At 40.9% G+C, this 25,291-nt stretch overlaps 2 protein-coding genes across 2 annotated transcripts; one reads left to right on the top strand and one right to left on the bottom strand.

The window, feature by feature from the left end:
- Positions 1 to 2,798: 2,798 nt before the first annotated feature.
- LOC140773243 (peroxidase 57-like) lies at positions 2,799 to 4,072 on the bottom strand. The gene is made up of 4 exons (XM_073115723.1): positions 3,851 to 4,072; positions 3,579 to 3,758; positions 3,312 to 3,471; positions 2,799 to 3,211 (listed from the first exon to the last, which is right to left on the bottom strand). The coding sequence occupies exons 1-4, from the start codon at positions 4,070 to 4,072 to the stop codon at positions 2,799 to 2,801; spliced, it is 975 nt and encodes a 324-aa protein (XP_072971824.1).
- A 19,459-nt stretch (positions 4,073 to 23,531) lies between these two features.
- Positions 23,532 to 24,804, top strand: LOC140773242 (peroxidase 57-like). Its single transcript, XM_073115722.1, has 4 exons — positions 23,532 to 23,753; positions 23,845 to 24,024; positions 24,132 to 24,291; positions 24,392 to 24,804. Exons 1-4 carry the CDS (start codon positions 23,532 to 23,534, stop codon positions 24,802 to 24,804), a joined length of 975 nt encoding a protein of 324 aa, XP_072971823.1.
- Positions 24,805 to 25,291: the final 487 nt, after the last annotated feature.

Raw genomic sequence — 25,291 nt, 5'->3', positions numbered from 1 at the left:
GGAGTAAAAATCCATAGCAGATCGGATCCACATGTGGATTATCCTATTTATTTAAAATTCAAACAATTCAAACAATAAGATACCGCTGTAGATAGATTTCGAATTTAGATAAATCATGAATACTCTATGAATATTTTTTCAAAACTGCGCAGAATTGAATTTAGCTAATTAAATAAAATCCTAACCTTCTAACTAAACCAAATAAGCAAATAAGATAACTAAACTCATTCCATTGAGTCTAATCTCCCCTTGATGTGATCTGATCTAACTCGGTTCGCATCAATCCACCACACTTCCGATCACCTTGTCCTCAAGGTGTCCATGGTGGTTTCCAAACCTTCGTTCGCTCTTGAACTTTATGTCCTCCATCATATGGGTCTCATCTACCATTAGGAAGAGGGGCCTATGGTGGGTGCTGCTCTAGGGCCTATCATTTTGAGTCATAGTCCATCCTAGCCATGGGTGGCTTGAGCCAAGATCTTAGCATATGAGGTTTAGGCCATGACTCAAGTGCAGCTAGTCCAAGAAAGGTGCTGATGGTGGTGGCTTGGACTGAAAGTGTCTAGATCACCATCGGTGGAAAACTAGGGTTTCGACCTTTATTTTTCACCTCAATTGAAGAAGATGACAATGGGGCTGTCGCTAGGGACTGCTTTGGTGTTGCTATAATGGAGGGCTCGATCTACAAGGATGGAGGGTGCTCACTACAACCGGAGAAGGGATGGTTGCCGCAGTTTGGATGGTCTCCATGATTTCACCATTATTAATGATTGGCGATGGAGGTGGTGCATGCTCCATAGTGGCCAGCGGTGCTGGCGGTGCAAGGTGGTCGTGGTTAGTTAGGAGGGCTGTCACCAAGGTTTGAATAGCTTTGTCCATCCTCTCCATAATGGATTTAGTGATCTTGTTAGAAAAATCTTTAAAAATCGCCTTTGCCCACACCGGCGGCTCATCGTCAACTATTGGTGGGATTAGAGGTGGTGCTAGATCAACTCCCACAGGAACGGAGATGAGATCATGGTCCTCCATGGTCGATGCCCCCTCGTTGGCCTTGGAATGCATGTTAACCATCTTTCGAGGAACCTAACTCTGATACCAATATTACGGACCAAATCTAGAACGATCCGTTCATAGGATGATTATAGAAATTTAGGTAAAGGTAGCCTCATAAGTTAGGGTTCTAATGGCTCTAGTTTAACCTAAATCAGAGGTCAGGATGAAAAGATAAAAATAAAATAGTGGAGATAGGTTAGGGAGGGCAGAATGGTAATTTTTGACGTTATGGCAGTCGTCGAAGGGTGATGGACAGCTGGAGGTAGAAGGTGGCTAGGGTTTGGATGCTTGAAAGGGATCTATAGTTAAGATTTACTCCTATGAAGATAAAGACAATCCAATGGTTATGTACAAAAGATAAGGACGGGAATAATAACTAGCTAAACTCATATTTCTGTCAATTTAATTCCATTCAATTTTTTCTTCCTTATCAATACATGTCCAGTCCTATTTATAGGAGTAAAAATCCATAGCAGATCGGATCCACATGCGAATTATCCTATTTATTTGAAATTCAAACAACAAGATAAAACTAGCTAACTAATTAAATCAGTCTTCCTTATCTTTCTCAAATTAATCCTGTAAATAGATTTCAAATTCGGAGAAATCATGAATATCAAAGTTGTAGATGTTTGCACTCTTATCCAGCTTGTTTAATATTATTCAGACGTCTGTAGAATGTTCTACGAATATTTTCTCGAAACTACGCAAAGTTGAATTTAGCTAATTAAATAAAATCATAACCTTCTAACTAAACTCAATCCATTGAGTCTAATCTCCGCTTGATGTGATCCGATCTGACCCGGTTTGCATCAATATGCTAGGAAAAATAATGGATATCATAAATTAATTATTTATACCGGTGTATAATTTCAAGCACTAGAAATGTTAGTTTATTCTAGTATTTATTATACATGTCGGCAAATGAATGTTTGAAAAAATATGTTTTGGCCTAATGTAGCATTTATAGGTGTGATCTTAGGAAGGAGAAATCCTACAATGCATTTCTAAGACTGCTTGAGTGTGTTCAAACGCCCTTTAAATGCTCTTTTGTATTGAGTCAAATAAACAATAACAATTAAAGGTGTTTTTTTTTTTTCTCTCAAAAGCCCTCTTCTTTTGCTAAAAAAACCTCTCTTTTGAATTTATATTAAACCCCCAAAACTATCATAATAATATACACAGGTGTGAATTATAAAGAAAAAATCCTGCAATGCGTGTTCGAATGCTCCTTTAAATTGAGCCAAATAAACAATAATATCTTTATCATGGGCCTAACAGATTCCTTATGTTGCCTATCTTACTGGCTTCAGCTCGTATTTTACTGTCCGGTAGCATCGTGTAGACACATACTTCTATTATAAGAATTTTTTTTCTCTAGTGAATTTTAACCTCTAAGATACAACGATAATAAATGGTCAGATGAACAATCCCAAATAATAACAAGGAAAGGTGGAAACTATAAAATAGCAAAAAGAATAGGGTGTTCAATGAGAAATCTCGCAGGAAATTAAATTAAACAAAAATAATTTAGAAACAATAATAATTTGCTATCCTCTCCTTTGCGGAAGAAATTTTATTACATCATCAATCATAATACGAAAATTACGCCACAGTTGGTGTTGGTAGAACAACAATTAATTATTTCTCCAACTCAGGTAACAAATAAAAATTAAAACGAATAAAACTGGATCCGCATCAGACTTGTTATAATTATGGGAGGACATAAAGAAAAAGAAAAATCTTTAGTTTATCCGACGGCAATTTCTTCTTATCTGGCCTTGGGTTCCAGTGAGGACTTGGACCGAGGCTAGCTTGACCATAGCCTGGTTGAATCGGGTCAAGAAGAGGTTCGAATTGCCTGCTAATTGCTGCACAATCCACCTAGTAGACCAATCCGAAGCCAATGCTTGATCAATGGGGAGAATGCCTTTGTTCTGGAGGAGTTGCTTGTAAAAACTATTATCCACTTTGAGAGCACTCGATGGGTCATCAAGGAAGACAAAGTTGTTGAAATTTGAGAACCTAGGGCACACCATGTTGCTCAGTATTTGGACATAGATTGGGTTCAAGCTTGGGTCAGGCTTGCCAGTTCCTCTGAAATTATAAAGCCTATCCCTGATGATAGAACAATGAGTAACTCCAACAGTGTGGCCACCTGGATGCATGAGATACATATATGAATAAGCAATTCGGCATGCAATTAATATTGATGAGATCAATTTTAATTTGGTTTAATGTAACTAATTAAATATTACCCAATAGAAGAACCATGTCGTAGGTATTGAGACCCTTGGATTGGAAGACTTGAATTGATTGTCGAACTGTAATGGAAGGTGATGGGAGATTAACACGTGAAGCAAGTGAGATAGTCCCGTCCCTCCTCCCCATAGGAACCTGATAAGATAATCCTCCAGCCTTGTTCCAGAAATGAATACACCATTAATTAGTTTATTCTCCATATATGCAGATACACAATAGTTTTAACTGTATATATAAGCATGTAGAAGACGAAATTAAGTCACCAGTGCTATAGCATCCCTCGTTGCAGCGATAATAATATCTGCACAGGAGACAACACCAGGGCATGCCGCCTCCACTGCTGCCTTTGCTCTATCGATTAGGTCGTAGCCAAACACACTCAAGTTTGGAGGTGCAGTCTTTTCACTAAATGGACCATCCAGTAGTATGGATGCATCACAACCCTAGATTAATATTTCATCTAAACGTTAGTACGTAAAAACTTTATGTATATATAAATTTAAATTACTACTGTTGGTATAAATGCCCCACATACGTTAACGAAGCAGTCGTGGAATTGCATGCGGAGGAGAGCGGCGACGATCTTGGAGTCTGTGAAGAATCGCTGCCGCACGACGCCTGCGATGATGGCCTCGACGTCCTTGGTGCCACATTTGCCTCTGTAGAAGCCATACTGCAGTGCACCGTGACAGGTAGTGCCAAAGCTGATCAGCAGGAGGAGGAAGACAATGGTATTGAGGAGCATTGGGAATTTCATCTTTAGCTAGTTAACTTGTAGCTAGCTAGAGATATATGAATAAATGTTTTGAGTGAGACAATATATGATTGGCATGTGTTATTTATAGGGTTGGATTTGGGATTTGCTGGTACGTACAGCTGTTGCGCGAAGATGGAGATCACGTTTACTATAAGCCTTACACTTGGTTTTGTGACGCTTGTTTTTGACTTGATCGAAACCAGCCTTAATTAGGAAGTTGTTAATTGCAAATGATTAATTTTGCGTAAATGCTAGATGCTGTTTTCTAGAATAGAGTTTTGTGATTTGCACGTACAGATTAAGTCTACAGGTAGCACGCATACGTAGAGTAGTTGCCCAAATATCAATTAAGCTGGGTTACTGAGATGAGTATTTATTTGGAGAGCCCCACATAAATCTTAGCACGATCGACTTCATCATTTCTTTTCCTCTTTGGAGGACGAACCAATATTGGAAACAGCGGTAGCTAATCGGAATGAGCCGGGCTCCAACTTAACCTTATTCCAAAATTCTTATGTTGCTTCTTAATCTTTGCTTGCTGGGTAGTTAATTTGGTCATATCGAATTTGCTAGTGGTGGAGCTCCACATATACCGAGTCATTTCTTGAGTCCTACTTATTTTACATTTACATTCATATATGGCCGATTGGCAACCCAACCTCTGAACCTCTGACTGCAACTTTAATATCTCCCAAGAACTAATGATCCGTCGATTAATTGTTCATATACCCTCTAGTTATAGATCTTTCAAAGAGACTCTCCAAGATAATCACAGATTGCAACAAGTATTACGTTTTTAATTGTTTATTACCTCCTGAAGATAAGTTATGAGAAACCTCTAAAACTATCGATATATAATGCAGTAAACTTATTTTTGAGTTTAGTTACAATTAAGTTATATAAATCTTTAAGGTAAGTCTTAATTCAAGTCATATAAGTCGTTAAAGCATGTTCTAATTCAAGTTAGTTTTTAGGGCTAGTCCAAGTATGACTCATTATACCCGACCTCTATATATAAAGAGGTTAGGCTTTATGATGGAATTGAATGGAAGAAATATTGAGTTAAGTTAAGTTTATTTACCTTACATTATTTATCGTCCTTATGTTTTATCATAGCCATTGGATCGTCGTTATTTTCTAGGAATATATCTAAGTTAGAAACCCTAATTCTACCTCCAACTCATAGCTACCATCACATCTATCAGCCACCCTATCCTAAAGCCATCCATCAGCACCTTTAGTCGTTCGCCATGGGAATTTATGATGGAGATCACGTTTACTATAAGCCTTACACTTGGTTTTGTGACGCTTGTTTTTGACTTGATCGAAACCAGCCTTAATTAGGAAGTTGTTAATTGCAAATGATTAATTTTGCGTAAATGCTAGATGCTGTTTTCTAGAATAGAGTTTTGTGATTTGCACGTACAGATTAAGTCTACAGGTAGCACGCATACACGCATACGTAGAGTAGTTGCCCAAATATCAATTAAGCTGGGTTACTGAGATGAGTATTTATTTGGAGAGCCCCACATAAATCTTAGCACGATCGACTTCATCATTTCTTTTCCTCTTTGGAGGACGAACCAATATTGGAAACAGCGGTAGCTAATCGGAATGAGCCGGGCTCCAACTTAACCTTATTCCAAAATTCTTATGTTGCTTCTTAATCTTTGCTTGCTGGGTAGTTAATTTTGTCATATCGAATTTGCTAGTAGTGGAGCTCCACATATACCAACTCATTTCTTGAGTCCTACTTATTTTACATTTACATTCATATATGGCCGATTGACAACCCAACCTCTGAACCTCTGAATGCACTTTAACATGTCCCAAGAACTAAAGATCTGTAGATTAATTGTTCATATACCCTCTGCCTAAAAGCTAATAGATGTCTTGAGTTTGGTTACAAATGGGCAAGTCCAATTAAATCATGTAAATCTTTAAGGCAAGTCTTAATTCAAGTCATGTAAGTTTTTAAGACAAATCCTAATTCAAGTTAGTCTTTAGATGTCTTGAGTCTGGTTACAAATGGGCAAGTCCAATTAAGTCATGTAAGTCTTTAAGACAAGTCTTAATTCAAGTCATATAAATTTTTAAGACAAATTCTAATTCAAGTTATTCTTTAGGGCTTGTCCGAGTATAACTTATTGTACCCGACTTCTATATATAAAAGGGCTGGACTTCTTTGTTTAGGATAGAATTGAATGGAAGGAATATTGAGTTGAGTTTATTTACATTGCATTACTTATCGTCCTTATGCTTTATCGTAGCTATTGGATCGTCGTTATCTTTCTAGAAGTATATCTAAGTTAGAAATTCTAATTCTACCTCGAACCCATAGCTACTATCACCTCCAGCAGCCACCCTATCGTATAGCTGTCTACCACCACCCTTAGTCGTCTGCCACCTTCTGACGACCGCCGCAACATCAGATATTTACTATTCTACCCCGTTCTAACCTTGCTCTATTATTTTAGTTATATCTTTCTATTTAGACATCTGATTGACATGAAACAAAAGCCATTAGAACTCTATCTTGTAAGGCTACTACCACCTGAATTTTTCATAATTATCCTACAAACAGATCATTCCAAATCTGGTCAGTAACAATATCTAATTTCTGAATCTGAATATGATAATATTACTTATACCCATATTCAAAAAATAAAACGACTATCCAAATTTGTATCCGTCTACAATTGACCATCGTGGAACCACCACCATCTTGGTCATAATACTCCATCTGTGAGGGAGGTGAAGTGGAGCCCCTAACCGTGATCAAGGCGCTTGCATTGACCATACTGGAGCTTATGCTATCTCTGCCAACCTTTCTTATCATAGATTCAACATCGGAGCGGCCCCTAGTGACGGTTCCTATAATAACCCAAGTAGTGTAAAAGAAAAATTGATGGGCACGACGTGACCGGCCATGCTGTGGCTGGCCTCGTGCCTAGCATGCTATGCATGCCATGGCAGCGGTGGAGGTGCCATGCACCTCCACCGAACCACTTTTCTCCACATCGTGGCGATGCGTGGAGGTGGGACCCAGCCCACCGGCCACTCTGCCATCGTCGCATGACCATCTTTCTCTCTCTCTCCCCCTCTAGTTCCCCAACAGTCACCGACCGCCCGGAAGAGCCGCTGTCGGCCCTTCTATCCACCGATAAGCCTCTCTCTCTCTCCTTCTCTCTCTCTCTCTCTCTCTCTCTCTCTCTCTCTCTCTCTCTCTCTCTCTCTCTCTCTCTCTCTTTGTCGATTTCCTCTCAGGACCGCTAGAGGTTTGAGCCGCCAGCCACTAGCGGCCGTACTCCTACCCTGCGGCCTAGCCCTCTTCTCGTTTTCTCCTTCCTCTTCCTCTTCTTTTTCTTCTTCTTCTTCTTCTTCTTCTTCTTCTTCTCCTCCTCCTCCTCCTCAACCTCCTCCTTCCCTTCTTTCCTCCTCTCGAGTAGCACACTGCAACAAGGTGCTGGGCTCAGCCCAACACCCTTGCAACTTAAGGTGCTAGCCTGAGCCCAGCAATGTGTACAGTTTCTTTTAAAAAAAATTTAAATATATAAATATATATATATGCATATTATTGATTACTATTTAAATTATATCTGATTATGTTATCAGTTATTTAATTAGTTTAGTTAATTTGATGTATTTAATTTATATGAATTAAATCTAATTATACCATAGTTAGTAAATAAATCTAATTATATAATGTTTAGCAAAATACCTGCAACATAAATTGCTATATTAATCCTAGCTAGGTATAGTAATTATTAGGGTTATGTACATATATTCTTGGGTAATTATTTGTAGTAACTTAATTCTTATTTTCTTAATTATCAAAGAGAATAATAGGCAGATAATTATGTTTTAAATACACTATTAGATAATATAATTATGGTTAATAAATAACAAAACAAATATAGTAATGAAGAGTATATGATTACAACGAGAAATTATCTTTTAGCCGGGTTAATTTTAATTAATAGAAAGACTGACATTATATGTTATAAATAATTTTAGATTCCGACCCCCCCCTCCCGTTCAAGACCCTGTGGACTTAGTTATCGAGGCTTAATCATTGTCGTAGCAACATGAATGAGTGGTTGTTTAGTAATTGTAGCGGTGGTGAGTAGTCTTATCTCCTAGACGTCTTTCTCAAATTAGATTATATTATATATTATGTACATGTATGTTTGGCCTCCAGTATGATTATATGACTTTATCTAGAGATGATTACAATCGAGCATATTTTATCATACATCTGATTAGGCTGATCTCGGATATGAGTAGTTTAGTGATATATAAAGATGATTAGAGATGACTATACTGTTATGGTTTTATGTCGAGATGATTTCTATCATGAGTGTGCATGTGATAAACTAGCAGAAGTATGTATGTGTTAGATATATGGTTGGAGACTAATTGCATCATTTTACTCTTGATTCTTATTCTACCTAAATTTCTGTTATGGATTAACTTATTATCGTACTCAATATATGCATATAATCTGTCATTGAGAAGGAAAGCATGAAATCGAATTGATAGAATAGTTGATAGAATGTGTGAGGATATCCTAGTGGGCACGAGGGTTAGGACGTGTTTGGTGGATGATTGATCGCTCGACATAGTCGCGATCCTGTAGCCTTACGTCCGAAGTCGTTAGTCTGTGTGCGCAGTAGACATTCGGACACATACCGTTCGCTAGGGCATATGTGGCAAGGTATGATTTTCTTCTGGGATACTCCTTACAGATGACAGAGTATGCTCCGAGCTTTCGGGCATGATGTTAAGATCGGGTACCAAGTGTTGACTATGCATAGTAGTCTAGTAAGATGGTGGTATACCGAGATGTCGGTGATGATTGTGATACAGAGAGTTTCATATGATTATTGAGTAATTATCATAATTTATATACCATTGAATTTAACATCATGATATAGTCGGCATGCATCATAAGTGTTATATTTGAGAATGACACGATGATAGTATGATATAGAAGTTTATTTATACATTATCAAGAGTTTGTGTTTTTGATTAGTTATAACATGACATTTACTATAGATCTGAGATTATCGAGGACTTGCTTATTTGTTCATTCATAGCATGATACTTCTTTCTGATTCTTATTATCTAGTACTTGATTTACTCTCTATTTGGCTTCACTAATTCGAGATAAGATCTATTCACTGAGCCTTTAGCTCATGACTCTCTTTATTTTATCCTTTTCAAAAACCCAAGCGAACGAGTGGAGTAGGATACTCCCTTAGAGGTTTTGCCAGTGGGTGAAGAGTAGAGTATGGTTAGTGTTATACATTAGATGAGTTATGTTATCTGATGTATCAGTTGATATCCTTCAAAGTGTGTCTCTATCCTTGTCTTATATTATAGCAGGTGACTTTGTACTTGTATAATTATGTATATACCACCGTTGTGTATATGTAGTTATAAAAAAGTCTTGATGATGTGTTGTGGCCTGTATGGGGCCCAAGTAGGATTATCTATATGCTGTTGACAGTCAGACTTGAGTTATTCTTATTTTAGATGTTGTCGATAAAATTATGATGTTGATACAGGTTTATTTGATTGTTTGTAACTAACCTAATGGTCAGGTGCCATGCACATGCCGTGTGGGTTCGTACCATGCACATGTTTAGGGTTTGAGTGTTACAATTCTATCACTAACATCCCTAGCCGAAATGGAAGCGAGGGGGCAAACCTTAGTTTTCCACCAGTCGTGATCTAGTCCCCCTTAGTCCAAGCCATCATCGCTAGCACCTTTCTTGGACCTCCCCCACCCGAACCATGCCTGTTGTTCATGCCAACACAGATCAGAAGATCGCAATCGATGATCATTCTCACTATAGCAAAACTGTGGCTGGTGGCTGCCAGTCTGACACTTCCACAACGACCGACAGCCACTGCTGACTTCCCCAGCCCAACTACCATCAGATGATGGCCACCATATCCACTGGTGACTATCTCTGGCTGAACCTAATAGCCATGCTCGTGGCAATATCACTTGAGCCAAGCCACATTAAGGTGGCTTCCATAAATCTCTAAGCTGCCATGACTCAACTCTAATGGGACCCTAGGCCCTATCCCCAGCCACCTAAAGCCAGTGGACCCATAAGCGATGTGCCATGGTCACTGCTATAGCAAATCAAGATCGATTTTCTTCCCCTACTGCCACTCGCTGTTGTTTTGCCATCGCAAGGTCTAATCGGAGGTCAACTAGCGACCCACGACCTAACCTAGCTATTGCCACCACCCATGTAGCTAATGGTAGCGTCCCTAGGCCAAAACATGTTTTCAGCCCTAGGGATAGGGATAGAGAAAGGATTAGGGCAAGTGGAGGGGAGAGATGAAGCGCAAGTATCATGAGGTAGAGCAAAATTTCACGAATCGGCCCACCACCTCACATGAACCAGTAGGGAACCCTATAAGCCCAACTTGGGGTCCCAATATGAGCTCGATGATGACTAGTGGAATAATCTGATGAGCTCGCATTAGCTGACTAAGTCAAACCTGCTAGAAGTCTAAATACGATGCAAGTCAGGCTGGTGAGTGGATTGTCACTAGACACTTTGAGGATAAAGTGTTGAAAGCATGGTGGATTGTTATAATCTATCCATGTGGATCGAGTTAATCGAGTTAAATCTAGTTGGTTATTTTTGCTTCTTATTTTTAATATTAAATTAAAGTAGATGAAAGTCCAATAGGGTGAATTAGATTTGACCCACTATGACTCTACTCCTATAGATATGAGAGGTCATGGATTTTTTAGTATAAATAGAGTGAATATTTAGTTATTTTATTATTACGCACTTATCTTTTATTTGAGTTGTTAGATCATATTTATTTTTCTAGGAATATATCTTAACCATAGAATCCTTTCAAGTTTTTAAATCCTAGCCACCATCTTCCTCTAGAAGCCATCCACCTTTACGACCAACCTCCACCATCTCACAGTCGTTTGCCACCCTTTGATAATTGTCGCAATGTTGAATAATCCATTTCAGCTCTATTCTTACCTTCCCTCACCTTATGGCCATAACTTCTTCTTTTTAACTCTGAATCCACTCAAACAAGAGCAGAAAAAAAGACCCTGACTATTGAGGCTATCATTCATTTTTTATAATTTTTCATATGAGCAGATCATTCTAGGTCTAGTTTGTAACATTATTCTTTGTCCTAATTAAAAGTGGGACGAAAACACACTCATTTATTAATCTAGATCAGCCGCAGTTGTTCTAAAAGTTTTGCCCTAGATCAAACTGAGTTGATTGATTGTATCTCTTAAAAAAAGAAAAAAAGACCCCCTAATAGTGAAGCCAAGCTGACCTTGGACGCACCATTAATGGCAACCGTTGGAGCTATGACTTCTAGAAGGCAAACGAAAGAACCAAATGCATCAAAGGAAGGAGCAAACATGGAAACACCAAGGTATGAAGCACGAAAAATGAATCTTCCCCCAGAAAGTCCAATGACCATGGAAAGCCTCATGTCTGCGTTGATCGCTACCTTGGTATCAACCAACATGATCCTAGAAAGATTGGTGAAGTTTAGTGATAAGAGCAAGGAAGACCATCACGCCACTCACAAAGCTATTCATTGTTGGAACAAAGTGAGACCTTAACACCTTGGGGTCAACCATCAACTTCGACTAGCCCGTGGGTCACATCATCCACAATAATGAGCCGCTCGTTCCACACTCCATTTTTATGAACCAGATTTGAATCAATCCGGACGTAAGAAAATTATGAAAATTTAGATGAAGATAGCCTCGTGAGTTAGGGTTCTAATGACTCTAGTTTCACCTAAATCGAAGGTCAAAATGAAAAACTAAAAAAAAATAGTAGAGATAGGTTAGAGAGGGCGGAATAGTAAATATTCCAATATTATGGTAGTCGTCGGAGGGTGGCGGACAACCAAAGATGGTGGTGGATGGTTGTATTGTAGGGGTGGCTACTAGAGGTAGGAGGTGGCTAGGGTTTAGAAGCTTTGGAGGATCTACGGCTATGATCTACCCCTAGAAAGGTAAAGACAATCTAACGGCTACGATTAAATGGTAAATACGGTAGTAGAAAAATAACTAAACTCAATTGATTCTCAATGCTTGAATACTTAGATTCTTGGATGATTAACAATAAAGCCCTGCTCCTCTATATATAGAGGTGGGGTATAATAAGTCCTACTCGGATTTAGCCCTAAGAGTTGACATAACTCAAATTAAGACTTGCCTTAAAGACTTACATGAATTAATTAGACTTATCTTAAAGGCTTACTTAACTTAATTAGACTTTCCTTAAGGACTATCATAACTTATTTGGACTTATCTTAACTAGACTAGTTCTAAGGGATGTCAATGACTTATTTTGACTTGCCTTAATGGCTCACATGACTAAACTAAATTCGACTCAACTTAACCCATATGGCCGGATCATAACAATCCACCACGCTTCCGACACCTTGTCCTCAAGGTGACTAGTCTCCCACATCCTTATACTCATACAACTTGCCGTGCCAATCAATGAATTTGGGTTCGTCTTCCTCAAGTCCGCTTAGGAACATGACATGAGCTGACTGGCGCTTGCATTTATGACTGGGGGTAAATCGATCATCATAGTAAAAACACAAGCCTTTTCTTCGGTGCTCTTCCAAGTCATTGGGTATAAAAAGACGTGTGATCATCTATCAATTAGGTTGAGCCGTTGGTGTAGGCTGAGTCGGGGCATATACCGTTTCTAATGAGTCGTGGGCTTGGGCCATCTTTTTTTTCTCCTCCTTGCAAATCTAGTTCAGCTGATCCAACTTGGACTCCATTAGGACAACTAAGGAGAAGGCATCATTAGAAGTAGTAGGCCTCAAAGCCTTGACCTCAGCCTGAATGTCAGGCCTAAGCCCACTAATGAAGGTACTCTTTAGGACCGAGTTAAACTAGTTAGTGACTCGGTCGCATATCCACTTGAACTCCTCATAGTAAGCTCGAATTGTTGTTGACTAAGTCAGCTTAGTCAGCATGGCCTGAAAGTCCTCGTATTGGGTCGGACCGAACCGAGCACGAATCGCATCGGCAAAGTTCTACCAAAACTCGAATGATCGAGTCCGCTTTGCTGACTAGTACCACCTAATTGCCACGCCTTCCAAGTGGAATGAGGGTAGTTGGACATTCAGGTAGTTGGGAGTGCCATGGTACGTGATGATACGATCTCCCCTTTAGGCTAAGGTTCGATCTCTTCCAATTCTCAAATCTGGATTAGATCTGGCATGGAACTTTGTAAATAGATCCCAAAATATGCTGTCGTCAAATCGACGTGAAATTTAGATATGTTGTAGCCCCCTAAAAAAATTTCCAACAAATCAAGTTTCAGATGAATCAGATGTAGGGATCTCGGGATATCATCCGATTAGTGGACAAACATCAGGGGGTCTGATCAGTATTCGTGGATGGAGGCACGAGATCCTAGATGAAGGTGGTTGGTGGTAGACCGACGTTAATGGGGTGGCACTGGTGAAAAGTGGTGGTGGAAGGGTTATAGTTGATGGTAGGATAAGGGCAACTGTTGGATAGATTGGAAGAAGGGGGAGAAAAGGGCCACCCCTAAGGGACTAGGGTGATTAGCCGATCGAGGAAGGTTAGAAGTGGCGTCGCCGGGGATTGAAAGAATGAGAGCAAAGAAGACGAAGGAGGCAAGGCAAAACTCAATTCTTCAATAATGACTCTAGGGTTGCCATCCACATCCTTTAGAGGCTAACCAAACAATTCAAAATTAACCCTAAACAATACATTTTCGTCGACCGCACTCGAACGCACCGAGTTCGCTCTTCTCTGGATTTGCGAACGCGATGCAGGCATTCAAAAACGAGATCGAATGCACCTGTTTCCCACTTCTCTGGATTTGCGAATGCGATGCAGGTGTTCGAACGCGTGACCGAATGCACCTATTTCCCACTTCTCTGGATTTGTGAACGTGATGCAGGCGTTCACAATCGCATTCGAACACACTTCACCCGCGTTCGAACACGACTTACAGAAAACTTATTTTCTTGGAAATTAAACATTAAAACAAGAAACAAAGATACTTCTAAAGTGTATCCATGCTCGAGACGACATCAGTGAAGTCCGAATCATATCAATCCACCACGCTTCTGCAACCTTGTTCTCAAGGTTTGAAATTTGGGAAGCGATCTTTGAACTCTGACTCAAGCTCCTCTATGGTATGATCTTCTACATTGGTTCCCCACATATCTAAGAATAAAGGAAATGTTGGTGCTGAAAAAGAGGCAAGTTCACTTGTGTCCGATTGGCGCAAAAGGGCATCGGCCGCTCGATTCTCGATCCCCATTTTATAGACTAATTCATAGTCATACCCAAGGAGTTTCGTGACCCACCGTTGTTGGGCTGGAGTGTGCACACGTTGCTCCATAAAGTAGGGTAAGCTACGCTGGTCTGTGCGACTAGTAAACTGTTGGCCAATCAAGTAGGGTCACCATTTGGTGACGGCATGTAGAATCGCTAGCATTTCACGCTCGTAGATAGATAGCTATCATGACTGGTTTGACAATGCCTTGCTCATATATGCCATGGGTCTGCCCTCTTGCATCAAAATTGCTCCAATGCCCTCACCCAAAGTGTCGCATTCCACCACAAAGAGCTTGCTGAAATCCGATAGTGCTAGAACTAGAGCAGTAGACATAGCTATCTTCAAGGCTTCAAAGGCCTCTGTCGCCTTGCTCATCCATTGAAACCCACCTTTTCTGAGTAAGTAGGTCAGCGGGGCAGCAATTTTACCATAGTTGGTAATAAATCGCCGGTAGTGCCCCATCAAACCAAGGAATCCCCTCAATTCTTGCTGATTAGTAGGAATCAGCCAGTCCACCATATTTTTGATCTTGCTTGGATCGGCTTCCACTCCTCTTGCTGAGATTATATGCCCCAAGTACTCCACTCGTGGCTCTCCCCAAAGACACTTGCTCCTCTTGACTTTTAACTGGTTTTGTCACAAGATATTTATTACCTCTCGTACATGCCGCAAGTGCTCGCTCCAATTCCTGCTATACACTAGAATATTGTCAAAGAAGATGAACACATACCGATGCAAGAGTGGGTGAAAAAGGTCATTCATCAGCCCTTGGAAGGTGGCCGGTGCATTGGTGAGCCCAAACGACATGACACAAAACTCATAATGGCCATCATGAGTTCGGAACGTCGTTTTGTGCACATCTTCCGAGTCAACGCGGATTTGATGGTACCCCGCTCTTAACTCAAGTTTGCTGAAGTAAGCCGACCTTGTGAGTTCATCCAGCAACTCTTCGATCACCGGTATTGGATTCCAGTCCTTGACGGTAATTGCATTCAAGGCTCAGTAGTCGACACAAAACTGCCAACTCCCGTCTTTCTTCCGAACCAGCAACACCGATGACGACTAGGCAATTCTACTCGGTTGAATAATCTCTTGCTCGAGCATTTCCACCACCAATTTACTGATCTCTTCCTTCTGGACATGCGGGTATCGATAGGGCCGAATATTTGCTGGTTCAACCCATGGAATGATCTGGATGCGATGGTCATGCCGACGGGTCGGCGGTAGTCCTCGGGGTTCCTCGAAGAGATCCTAGAACTCCTGCAGTAGCTCTTGCATGTTAGCGGCTATTTTCCTTGGTGGTGGATGTTCTAGTTCAGCAACAGCCATTTGCAATAGTAGAGCTCGGTACCCTGCACAAGGAAAGCCCACAAGTGGTTGCAATGTCAGCTCTTGCCGCGGTTGATTTCCATCCAGTAGCACCCTTCGACTAGGGCTGTCAAAATAATCGAGCCGACTCAAGCTTGGCTCGAGCTTGGCTCAATAATGCTCGATCAAGCTCGGCTCGAAAATACGCTGAGCTGAGCTTGATCATTAAAGTTCGAGCCAAGCTTGATCCCGAGCTGGCTCGATCGAGTCAGCTCGATAAGGCTCGAATATGTATATATATATAATTAAAGGGCCGAATATTTGATTAGAGCTAGGCTCGATCAAGCTCAGCTCCTTTACACCCCTACCTTCAACCATTCCTCCGAAATGTCAATGTGAGATTTGAGAAATCAAATGTTATAGGCCCCAAGTTTTGAAGCCATTGAGTCTCCAAAACAATGTCGGCACCTTGCATTTAATTCCACATCTCCACAAATAAAATCCGCTCGTAATGTGGTGCCATCTCTAATCGTCACATCGAACCCTTCCGTGGGTTCCGACTTGAGCCCAATCTTCCTAAGAAGCCTCTTGTCAATAAAGTTATGGGTGGACCCGGTGTCAATCAAGATTCTCACTATGGTTTTCTTGACTACACCGTTCACCCGTAAAGTCTTTGGCGTAGCTATCCCTGAATAGGCGTGGAGGGAGATTTCGGCTATCATGTCCTCCACGGGTTGCTCCTCAGCTACTTCTCCTTGATGTCCAACCACACCTTCATCTTCATCTACAATCTCATCCTCAGCCTCCTCCAATCCATTGATTAGCATCACTGATCCCATCAGTTTAGCACGGTGATGCTTGAGCACAAACTTCTCATCACAACGAAAGCATAGGTCTTTGGCCCTTCGTTCCTCCACTTGAGCAGGTGTGAGTGCTCGTCCCGGACTTCTAGGTGCGTACTTTGAACTTGGGGAATTCGAGACACACAATTTGTCCACGGATGCCATTGTCTTATTCCGGATCATGTCCAAGTCCTTGTCTAACCGGAGGAGGATGCACCATAAAGGGTTGATGATCCCTCCTTCAGTTTTGACTAACTCGCCATGGTTCTGGATCGTATTGACTTGCCCATGGATCTTGATCTCCAAGATGTTCTCCATAGTGGTTCGCTCGTCGGATGGGTTCACCTATAATTGGGCCTGGTGTAACCATCCTTGCTTGCCTCTACCCATAGGGTGGTGGCAGCAGCGGCTCTTGTGATTGCAAATTTTGAACCGGCGGCGGTGGGTTCATAGAAGTAGACTCACGTCGTGGGGTCGATGGTGCATTCCCGTTCGCCATGGCTTTCCTTATCGCTTGTAATTCCTGCATCATCTCCATCATCATCTAGTTGTTGATGGCCATTTGTTCGGAAAAAAACCCCAACACAGCTTGAACACTAGGTTCTTCCGTATTCCGATTAGATCGGGTGGTTTCGTGGGTGGAAGTCCCCGCAACCGTTTCCCCCTCCTCTATTGGGAGAATCTCTTCTTCCTCATCTCACCGTGCAGCCATGTCTCTAATTATCGTCATAGGAAGCGTGTGTCCGAGAAACAGTGGCTCTGATACCAGCTTGATACGATCTCCCCTTTTAGGCCAAGGCTCAATCTATTCTGATTTTTAGATTAGATAAGATCTGACACGAAACTTGAAAAATAGATCTCGAAAGATGTCGCCATCGGATTTATATGATATTTTGATATATTGTAGCCCCGAAAAAGAGCTTTCCAACAAATCAAGTTTTAAGCGAATCGGATGTAGGGATCATAAGATATTGTCCGATTAGTGGACAAACATCAGGGGGTCTGCCTTAGGATTCGTGGATAGAGGCACGAGATCCTAGATGTTAGTGGATGGTGGTGGACCGGCGTTAATGGGGTGGCACCGATAAATAAGTGGTGGTGGAAGGGTTATAGGTGATGGAAAAGTTAGGGCAAGTGTTGGATAGATTGGAAGAAGGGCGAGGAGAGGGCCACCCCTAAGGGACTAGGGTGATCGGCCAATCGAGGGAGGTTAGAAGTGGCATCGCCGGGGATTGAGAGAACGAGAGCGAAGAAGACGAAGGAAGCAAGGCAAATAGATTCTGAACTAGATCTGGATTGGATCTGGCACGTAACTTTAGAAATAGATCCCAAAATATGCTGTCGTCGGATCAACATTAATGGATATGTTGTAGCCTCAGAAAAGACCTTTCCAACAAATCTAGTTTCAAACGAATCGGATGTGGGGATCTCGAGATATCGTCTGATTAGTGGACGAACGTCAAGGGGTCTGATCAGGATTCGTGGATGGAGGCACGAGATCTTAGATGAATGTGGTTAGTGGTAGATCGACGTTAATGGGGGTTGCACCAGTGAAAAGTGGTTGATGGTAGGGTTAGGGCAAGTGTTGGATAGATTGGAAGAAAGGGGAGGAGAGGGCCACCCCTAAGGGACTAAAGTGATTGGCCGATCGAGGAAGGTTAGAAGCTGCATCACCGGGGATTGAGAGAACGAGAGCGAAGAAGACAAAGGAGGCAAGGCAAAACTCAATTCTTCAATAATGACTCTAGGGTTGCCATCCACATCCTTTAGAGGCTAACCAAACAATTCAAAATTAACCCTAAACAATACATTTTCGCTGACCGCGTTTGAATGCGCCTGATCGCGTTTGAACGCACCGAGTTCGCTCTTCTTTGGATTTGTGAATGCGATGCAGACGTTCGAACGCGCTGCAGGCGTTTGAACGCGCAATTGAACGCACCTATTTCCCACTTCTCTAGATTTGCGAACGCGATGGAAGCGTTCACAGCGCATTCGAACGCGGCGTTCAAACGCACAATACACATTCTCACAACCACGTTCACAATCGCGTTCAAAACCACGTTTGAATGCACTCCAGCCACGTTCGAACGTGACTTACGAAAAACTTATTTTCTTAAAAATTAAACATTAAAACAAGAAACAAAGACTCTCCTAAAGTGTATCCATGCTCGAGACGACATCGGTGAAGTCCGAATCATATCACGTGAAAAACTACTCTGCTAGATAGGTCCAGTCTAGCGAGTCTCTTCTAGAGAATTTTAGGAAATCAAGCTTGACGATCCAAGCTTGGATCCCAAAATATGGTCTATCAATTCAGGTGAAGTGACCTCGAGGTCGAGGCTGGTCTAATAGGTCATAGGCCCACGGGTTCGGCTCATGTCGCACTAGAGCTACAAGCAGGTTTCGCTTAGTTTGATGACGCAGGCCTACCAGGTCATTCCACCATTCATTCTCGAGCTCGTACTCATGCTCGGGGTCATATTCATGGGTTCCAAACTAGTTCGCACAAGGTGGTTGAACCAGTTCGCCAAAATTTGGCCTGCCTCAAAAGTCGTGCATGTCATCTCCTTCATTCAAATAACCTAACCCTAACCCTAATGCTGAATTTGAAATTTGGCCTAGGGGCACCGCCATAGGATACATGGGGGCTGGAGACGGTTGGGTTCGGTCGTGGGTCGCCGGTAGTGGAGGGTCGAACTTGAGCTCAAGCCCGAGCTGGTGCAACGACGGCCATGGTACGTCGCCGCCAATTCTGTCGGCCTTCGGCGACTGCGGAAGGAGCCCGTGGCCTTACTACATTGGAGTAGCGGAGGCGGGAAGCTGCGGTGGAGCCACCCTGATGTAGGGGTAGCTTCCCGCGGTTGTGGCTGTCATGTTCGACCACCCGACGATCGCCGATGGCTGAGGTAGCCACCGGGTCGGCAATTAGCCTGAGGAAGTTAGCCATGGCTGTCGATCGGCATGGGAGAGTTGGACTCGTGGCCACCAACTGTGGGTTTGCTGCATTGACAACTGCTATCGTCGGCGGTCTTCTGGCTGCTATTGGTGTGAACGGAGGCCACGTCTCGGTTGTGGTTGGTCTTGGGAAGCAAGTGGACATGGTGGTTGGGCCCAGTGGGGGCTAGATCTTCGTTAGTGGGAAGCTAGGGTTTTCAGCCTTAGTTTCCACCTCATGCAAGGATGATGACCGTGGCCCTTGCACTGGTGGCATCTCTGACACGTCAGAGGGGCCTCCACTACGACCGGAGGAGTCATGGTTGCTGCGGTTTGGGGCTCTTCTCGACCACCCTTACGGTTTTGAGTTTTCTATCTGCAGTTGGTCGGATTCAATCGTAGCCGGCGGCGTTGGCCGCACAAGTCGGTGGAGGGTGGCTAGTAAGGCCTCTATCAAGACCTGGATTGAGTCCTTGAGGGTGGTTTGGATCTCCTTCGCGTTCTCCTTCGACTCGATTGAAAATGCTTTAAAAAAAGCTTTTGCCCACACCGATGGCTCGCCGTTGACAATTGCTGGGGTTGGAGAGGGTATCAAATAAACTCCCACAGGAACGAAGATGTGATCGTAGTCCTCCATGGCCGATCCCTCCTCGTTGGTGTTGGATCGCGCGTTAACTATCTTTCGAGAAACGTCAGCTCTAATACCAATGTTATGAACCAGATCTTGACCGATCTAGAAGGAAGAAAATTATAAAAGTTTAGGTAGAGATGGCCTCATAAGTTAGGGTTCTAATGGCTCTAGTTTCACCAAAATTAGAGGTCAGAATGAAAAGTTTAAAATAAAATAATAAAGATAGGTTAGAGAGGGTAAAAAGTAAATATCTAATATTGTGGTAGTCGTTGGAGGGTGGCGGACAGCCAAGGATGGTGTTGGATGGCCATATTGTTGGGGGCTGTTAGAGGTAGGAGGTGACTAGGGTTTGGAAGCTTTCGAGGATCTACGACTATGATCTACCCCTAAAAAGGTAAAGATAATTTAACGACTATGATAAAATGGTAAATACGGTAATTAGAAAATAACTAAACTCAATTAATTCTCAATGCTTAGATACTTGGATTCTTGGATGATTAACAAAAAAACCCTACCCCTCTATATATAGAGGTGGGGTACAATGAGTCCTATTTAGACTTAGCCCTAAAGACTGACACGACTCAAATTAAGATTTACCTTAAATGCTTACATGACTTAATTGGACTTGCCATAAATATTTACTTGACTTAATTAGACTTGCCTTAAGGACTGTCATGTCTTATTTGGACTTGCTTAAGGGCTATCATAACTTATTTTGACTTGCCTTAATAGCTCACATAACTAAACTAGACTCAATTTGACTTAACCCATATGGTCAGATCATAACACCCATGGCATGAGAGATTACTGCTACCCTTAGGCTGGTGCAAACTAAGAAGATCGCTAGGGCACGTATGTAAACTTTACATGAAGATGACGACGAGTGGCTGGAGTTTGACAAGATGGAACACCAATGTGATTTCATGCAACAGAGGATGGATGCATATCGATGTATGGAGACGATTAATACATCTTGATTTTCCAAAATTTCAAAGTTACAATCCTCTTGACTAGACATCGTGTATTTTATAAAATTTATTTTGTCCTAAACGGAGAGATTATAATGTTTTATAAGTCAGCAAATGAGATTAAAATAATTATTTTCTAACTAGATATTAATATAACACAAGTTGAGGATAAGATAAAGTTGAGCACTAGAGTTCGAATGCCTTACGGATGTTTTGACATATAAAGGGTGTGTTTCCTCAAGTTGAAAGGTGTTTCAAGTCGTCAGAACATGAGTTTTTATGTCGGAAGAAATAGACTTTTTGATTGACATGCATTCACTCAAACTAGAGCTAAAAGAGCTTTAGCTAGTGAGGCTATCATCTATTAAATATTCATAATTTTTTATATGAGGGATCATTCCAGATTAAGTTTGTAACATTGTTCTTAGTCCTAATTAAAAGTTGGACAAAAGCATACTCATTTATTAATATGAAACAAGCCTCTCTGATCGATGTGATATGTTATGAAAAAATAGTTGACCTAACTGCAGTGATGTTTGATAGTATTTTTACTACAGCGAAGAGGGATTCTCCATATGAAGTTTGTCTTTTAGAAATTTTCTTATCATTACTATGTATTTGGGGGCTCAAGTGAAACCTTTTGAAGTATCGATCTCCTCCATGAAGCCACTTGAAAAAGATAATCTTATTATCACATTTGATCTTGTGCTTAATCATAATATCTTTATTAGTTTCTATCACACTTGATTTCCACTTGCTATGTGGTTGTTTTTGGAATTATATGTTAATACTAATCTTCTTTGCTTGTAATATGCTCAGTAAATAATTGGTTGTATTATACATCGTGTATTCTATAAAATTTATTTTGTCAAAAATTGCTAAAGGGGGAGATGGTAAAGTTTTATAAGTCGGCAAATGCAATTAAGATATTCTTATTATCATGATTGCTGAAGTATTGGCCTTGTCCAAGAAGCCACTTGATAAAGATATTCTTATTATCATTATCGCTTATTCTTATTACCATGACATTGATCTTGTGCTTTAATCATAACCACAGTTGCTTTTTCACTTGCTATGTGGTTGCTTTTGAAAGTATAAATTAATGTTACTAAGTTGTATTAGACATCATGTATTTATAAAGTTTATTTGTCACAAATTGCTAAAGAGAGAGATTGTAAAGTTTTATAAGTCAGTAAATGCGATTAAAATAATTATTTTATGTCTAGATAATTTGTAATGAACAAAGTTTGAGGATGAGATTTATTGAGAAAGAAGGCTGTAGAGATGAAGTTGAGCACTAGTGTTCAAACACCCTACGAATGTTTTGTCATACAAAAGTGTGTTTTCTCAAGTTGAAAGGTGTCCCAAAGTCGGTTGAAGACCAAGAAACACTTTTTGATTGACATGCATTCGTAAGTTCAAACATTGTACAAGTAGAAGTCAGGAAAAAAAAAAGAGCCATGAAAAAACGAGCTTGCAGCCACGAGCCTTCGAACATGCCCATTTGTAATCAAACTCAAAAATGAGTTTACTGCATTATATGTCAATAGTTTTAGAGGTTTTTCATAACTTATCTTGAGGAGGTAATTAACAATTAAAAACGTAATACTTGTTGCAATCTGTGATTATCTCGGATAGTCTCTTTCAAAGATCTATAACTAGCTTGAGACATCTATTAGCTTTCAGGCAGAGGGTATACGAACAATTAATCTACAGATCTTTAGTTCTTGGGAGATATTAAAGTTGCATTCAGAGGTCGGGTTGCCAATCGGCCATATATGAATGTAAATGTAAAATAAGTAGGACTCAAGAAATGAGTTGGTATATGTGGAGCTCCACCACTAGCAAATTCGATATGACCAAATTAACTACCCAGCAAGCAAAGATTAAGAAGCAATATAAGAATTTTCGAATAAGGTTAAGTTGGAGCCCGGCTCATTCCGATTAGCTACCGCTGTTTCCAATATTGGTTCGTCCTCCAAAGAGGAAAATAAATCATGAAGTCGATCGTGCTAAGATTTATGTGGGGCTCTCCAAATAAATACCCATCTCAGTAACCCAGCTTAATTGATATTTTGGCAACTACTCTACGTATGCATGCTACCTGTAGACTTAATCTGTACGTGCAAATCACAAAACTCTATTCTAGAATACAGCATCTAGCATTTACGCAAAAATTAATCATTTGCAATTAACAACTTCCTAATTAAGGCTGGTTTCGATCAAGTCAAAAACAAGCATCACAAAACCAAGTGTAAGGCTTATAGTAAACGTGATCTCCATCTTCGTGCAACAGCTGTACGTACCAACAAACCCCAAATCCAACCCTATAAATAACACATGCCAGCCATATATTGTCTCACTCAAAACATTTATTCATATATCTCTAGCTAGCTACAAGCTAACTAGCTAAAGATGAAGTCCCCAATGCTCCTCAATGCCACTGTCTTCCTCCTCCTGCTGATCAGCTTTGGCACTTCCTGTAACGGTGCACTGCAGTATGGCTTTTACAGAGGCAAATGTGGCACCAAGGACGTCGAGGCCATCATCGCAGGCGTCGTGCGGCAGCGATTCTTCGCAGACTCCAAGATCGTCGCCGCTCTCCTCCGCATGCAATTCCACGACTGCTTCGTTAACGTATGTGGGGCATTTATACCCACAGTAGTAATTTAAATTTATATGTACATAAAGTTTTTACGTACTAACGTTTAGATAAATATTAATCTAGGGTTGTGATGCATCCATACTACTGGATGGTCCATTTAGTGAAAAGACTGCACCTCCAAACTTGAGTGTGTTTGGCTACGACCTAATCGATCGAGCAAAGGCAGCAGTGGAGGCGGCATGCCCTGGTGTTGTCTCCTGTGCAGATATTATTATCGCTGCAACGAGGGATGCTATAGCACTGGTAACTTAATTTCATCTTCTTCTCGCTTATATATACAGTTAAAACTATTGTATATCTGCATATATGGAGAATAAACTAAGTAATGGTGTATTCATTTCTGGAACAAGGCTGGAGGATTATCTTATCAGGTTCCTATGGGGAGGAGGGACGGGACTATCTCACTTGCTTCACGTGTTAATCTCCCATCACCTTCCATTACAGTTCGACAATCAATTCAAGTCTTCCAATCCAAGGGTCTCAATACCTACGACATGGTTCTTCTATTGGGTAATATTTAATTAGTTACATTAAACCAAATTAAAATTGATCTCATCAATATTAATTGCATGCCGAATTGCTTATTCATATATGTATCTCATGCATCCAGGTGGCCACACTGTTGGAGTTACTCATTGTTCTATCATCAGGGATAGGCTTTATAATTTCAGAGGAACTGGCAAGCCTGACCCAAGCTTGAACCCAATCTATGTCCAAATACTGAGCAACATGGTGTGCCCTAGGTTCTCAAATTTCAACAACTTTGTCTTCCTTGATGACCCATCGAGTGCTCTCAAAGTGGATAATAGTTTTTACAAGCAACTCCTCCAGAACAAAGGCATTCTCCCCATTGATCAAGCATTGGCTTCGGATTGGTCTACTAGGTGGATTGTGCAGCAATTAGCAGGCAATTCGAACCTCTTCTTGACCCGATTCAACCAGGCTATGGTCAAGCTAGCCTCGGTCCAAGTCCTCACTGGAACCCAAGGCCAGATAAGAAGAAATTGCCGTCGGATAAATTAAAGAATTTTCTTTTTCTTTATGTCCTCCCATAATTATAACAAGTTCTGATGCGTTGGAAAAATAATTAATTGTTGGTCTACCAATGGCGTAATTTTTGTATTGTGATTGTATAATTGATGATGCAATAAAGCTTTTTCTATAAATGAGAGCATTGTAGATTATTATTGTTTCTAAATTATCTTCGTTTAATTTAATTTGTGACCATATATTTCAATTCCGACTGATATACATTTATAGGGAAATGACAAATATAAGTCCCTAAGAAATGAGAAATAAATGTTGCATATATATCTTCGTCATAATAAGATATATTATACTATTCTCCGTGTAACGCCACGAATCTGTAGAAGTCATCATCAAGATATTTTGGAAAATAGCTCCTTTCCATTGATGGGCGGGAGGATTAATAAATTAAGATACATAAGCCCCTTAACTTATATACAATATTTATGGGTTAATTACGAGGACACCTGAATTATACCTAGTT

The sequence above is a fragment of the Typha angustifolia genome, chromosome 13, assembly GCF_048772165.1.
Source record: "Typha angustifolia cultivar Huaian chromosome 13, ASM4877216v1, whole genome shotgun sequence".
In the NCBI taxonomy this organism is placed as follows: Eukaryota; Viridiplantae; Streptophyta; class Magnoliopsida; order Poales; family Typhaceae; genus Typha; species Typha angustifolia.
Note: the sequence above shows the minus strand (reverse complement) of the source record. Positions and strands in the feature narration are given on the sequence as shown.

What these genes read in the sequence shown, in the direction of transcription:
- LOC140773243 (XM_073115723.1), bottom strand. Translation starts at nt 4,072, where the DNA reads ATGAAATTCCCAATGCTCCTCAATACCATTGTCTTCCTCCTCCTGCTG. An exon ending in TCCACGACTGCTTCGTTAAC is followed by an intron (nt 3,759 to 3,850) that starts GTATGTGGGGCA and finishes ATATTAATCTAG; the next exon opens with GGTTGTGATGCATCCATACT. An exon ending in CGAGGGATGCTATAGCACTG is followed by an intron (nt 3,472 to 3,578) that starts GTGACTTAATTT and finishes TTCTGGAACAAG; the next exon opens with GCTGGAGGATTATCTTATCA.
- LOC140773242 (XM_073115722.1), top strand. Translation starts at nt 23,532, where the DNA reads ATGAAGTCCCCAATGCTCCTCAATGCCACTGTCTTCCTCCTCCTGCTG. An exon ending in TCCACGACTGCTTCGTTAAC is followed by an intron (nt 23,754 to 23,844) that starts GTATGTGGGGCA and finishes ATATTAATCTAG; the next exon opens with GGTTGTGATGCATCCATACT. An exon ending in CGACATGGTTCTTCTATTGG is followed by an intron (nt 24,292 to 24,391) that starts GTAATATTTAAT and finishes TCATGCATCCAG; the next exon opens with GTGGCCACACTGTTGGAGTT.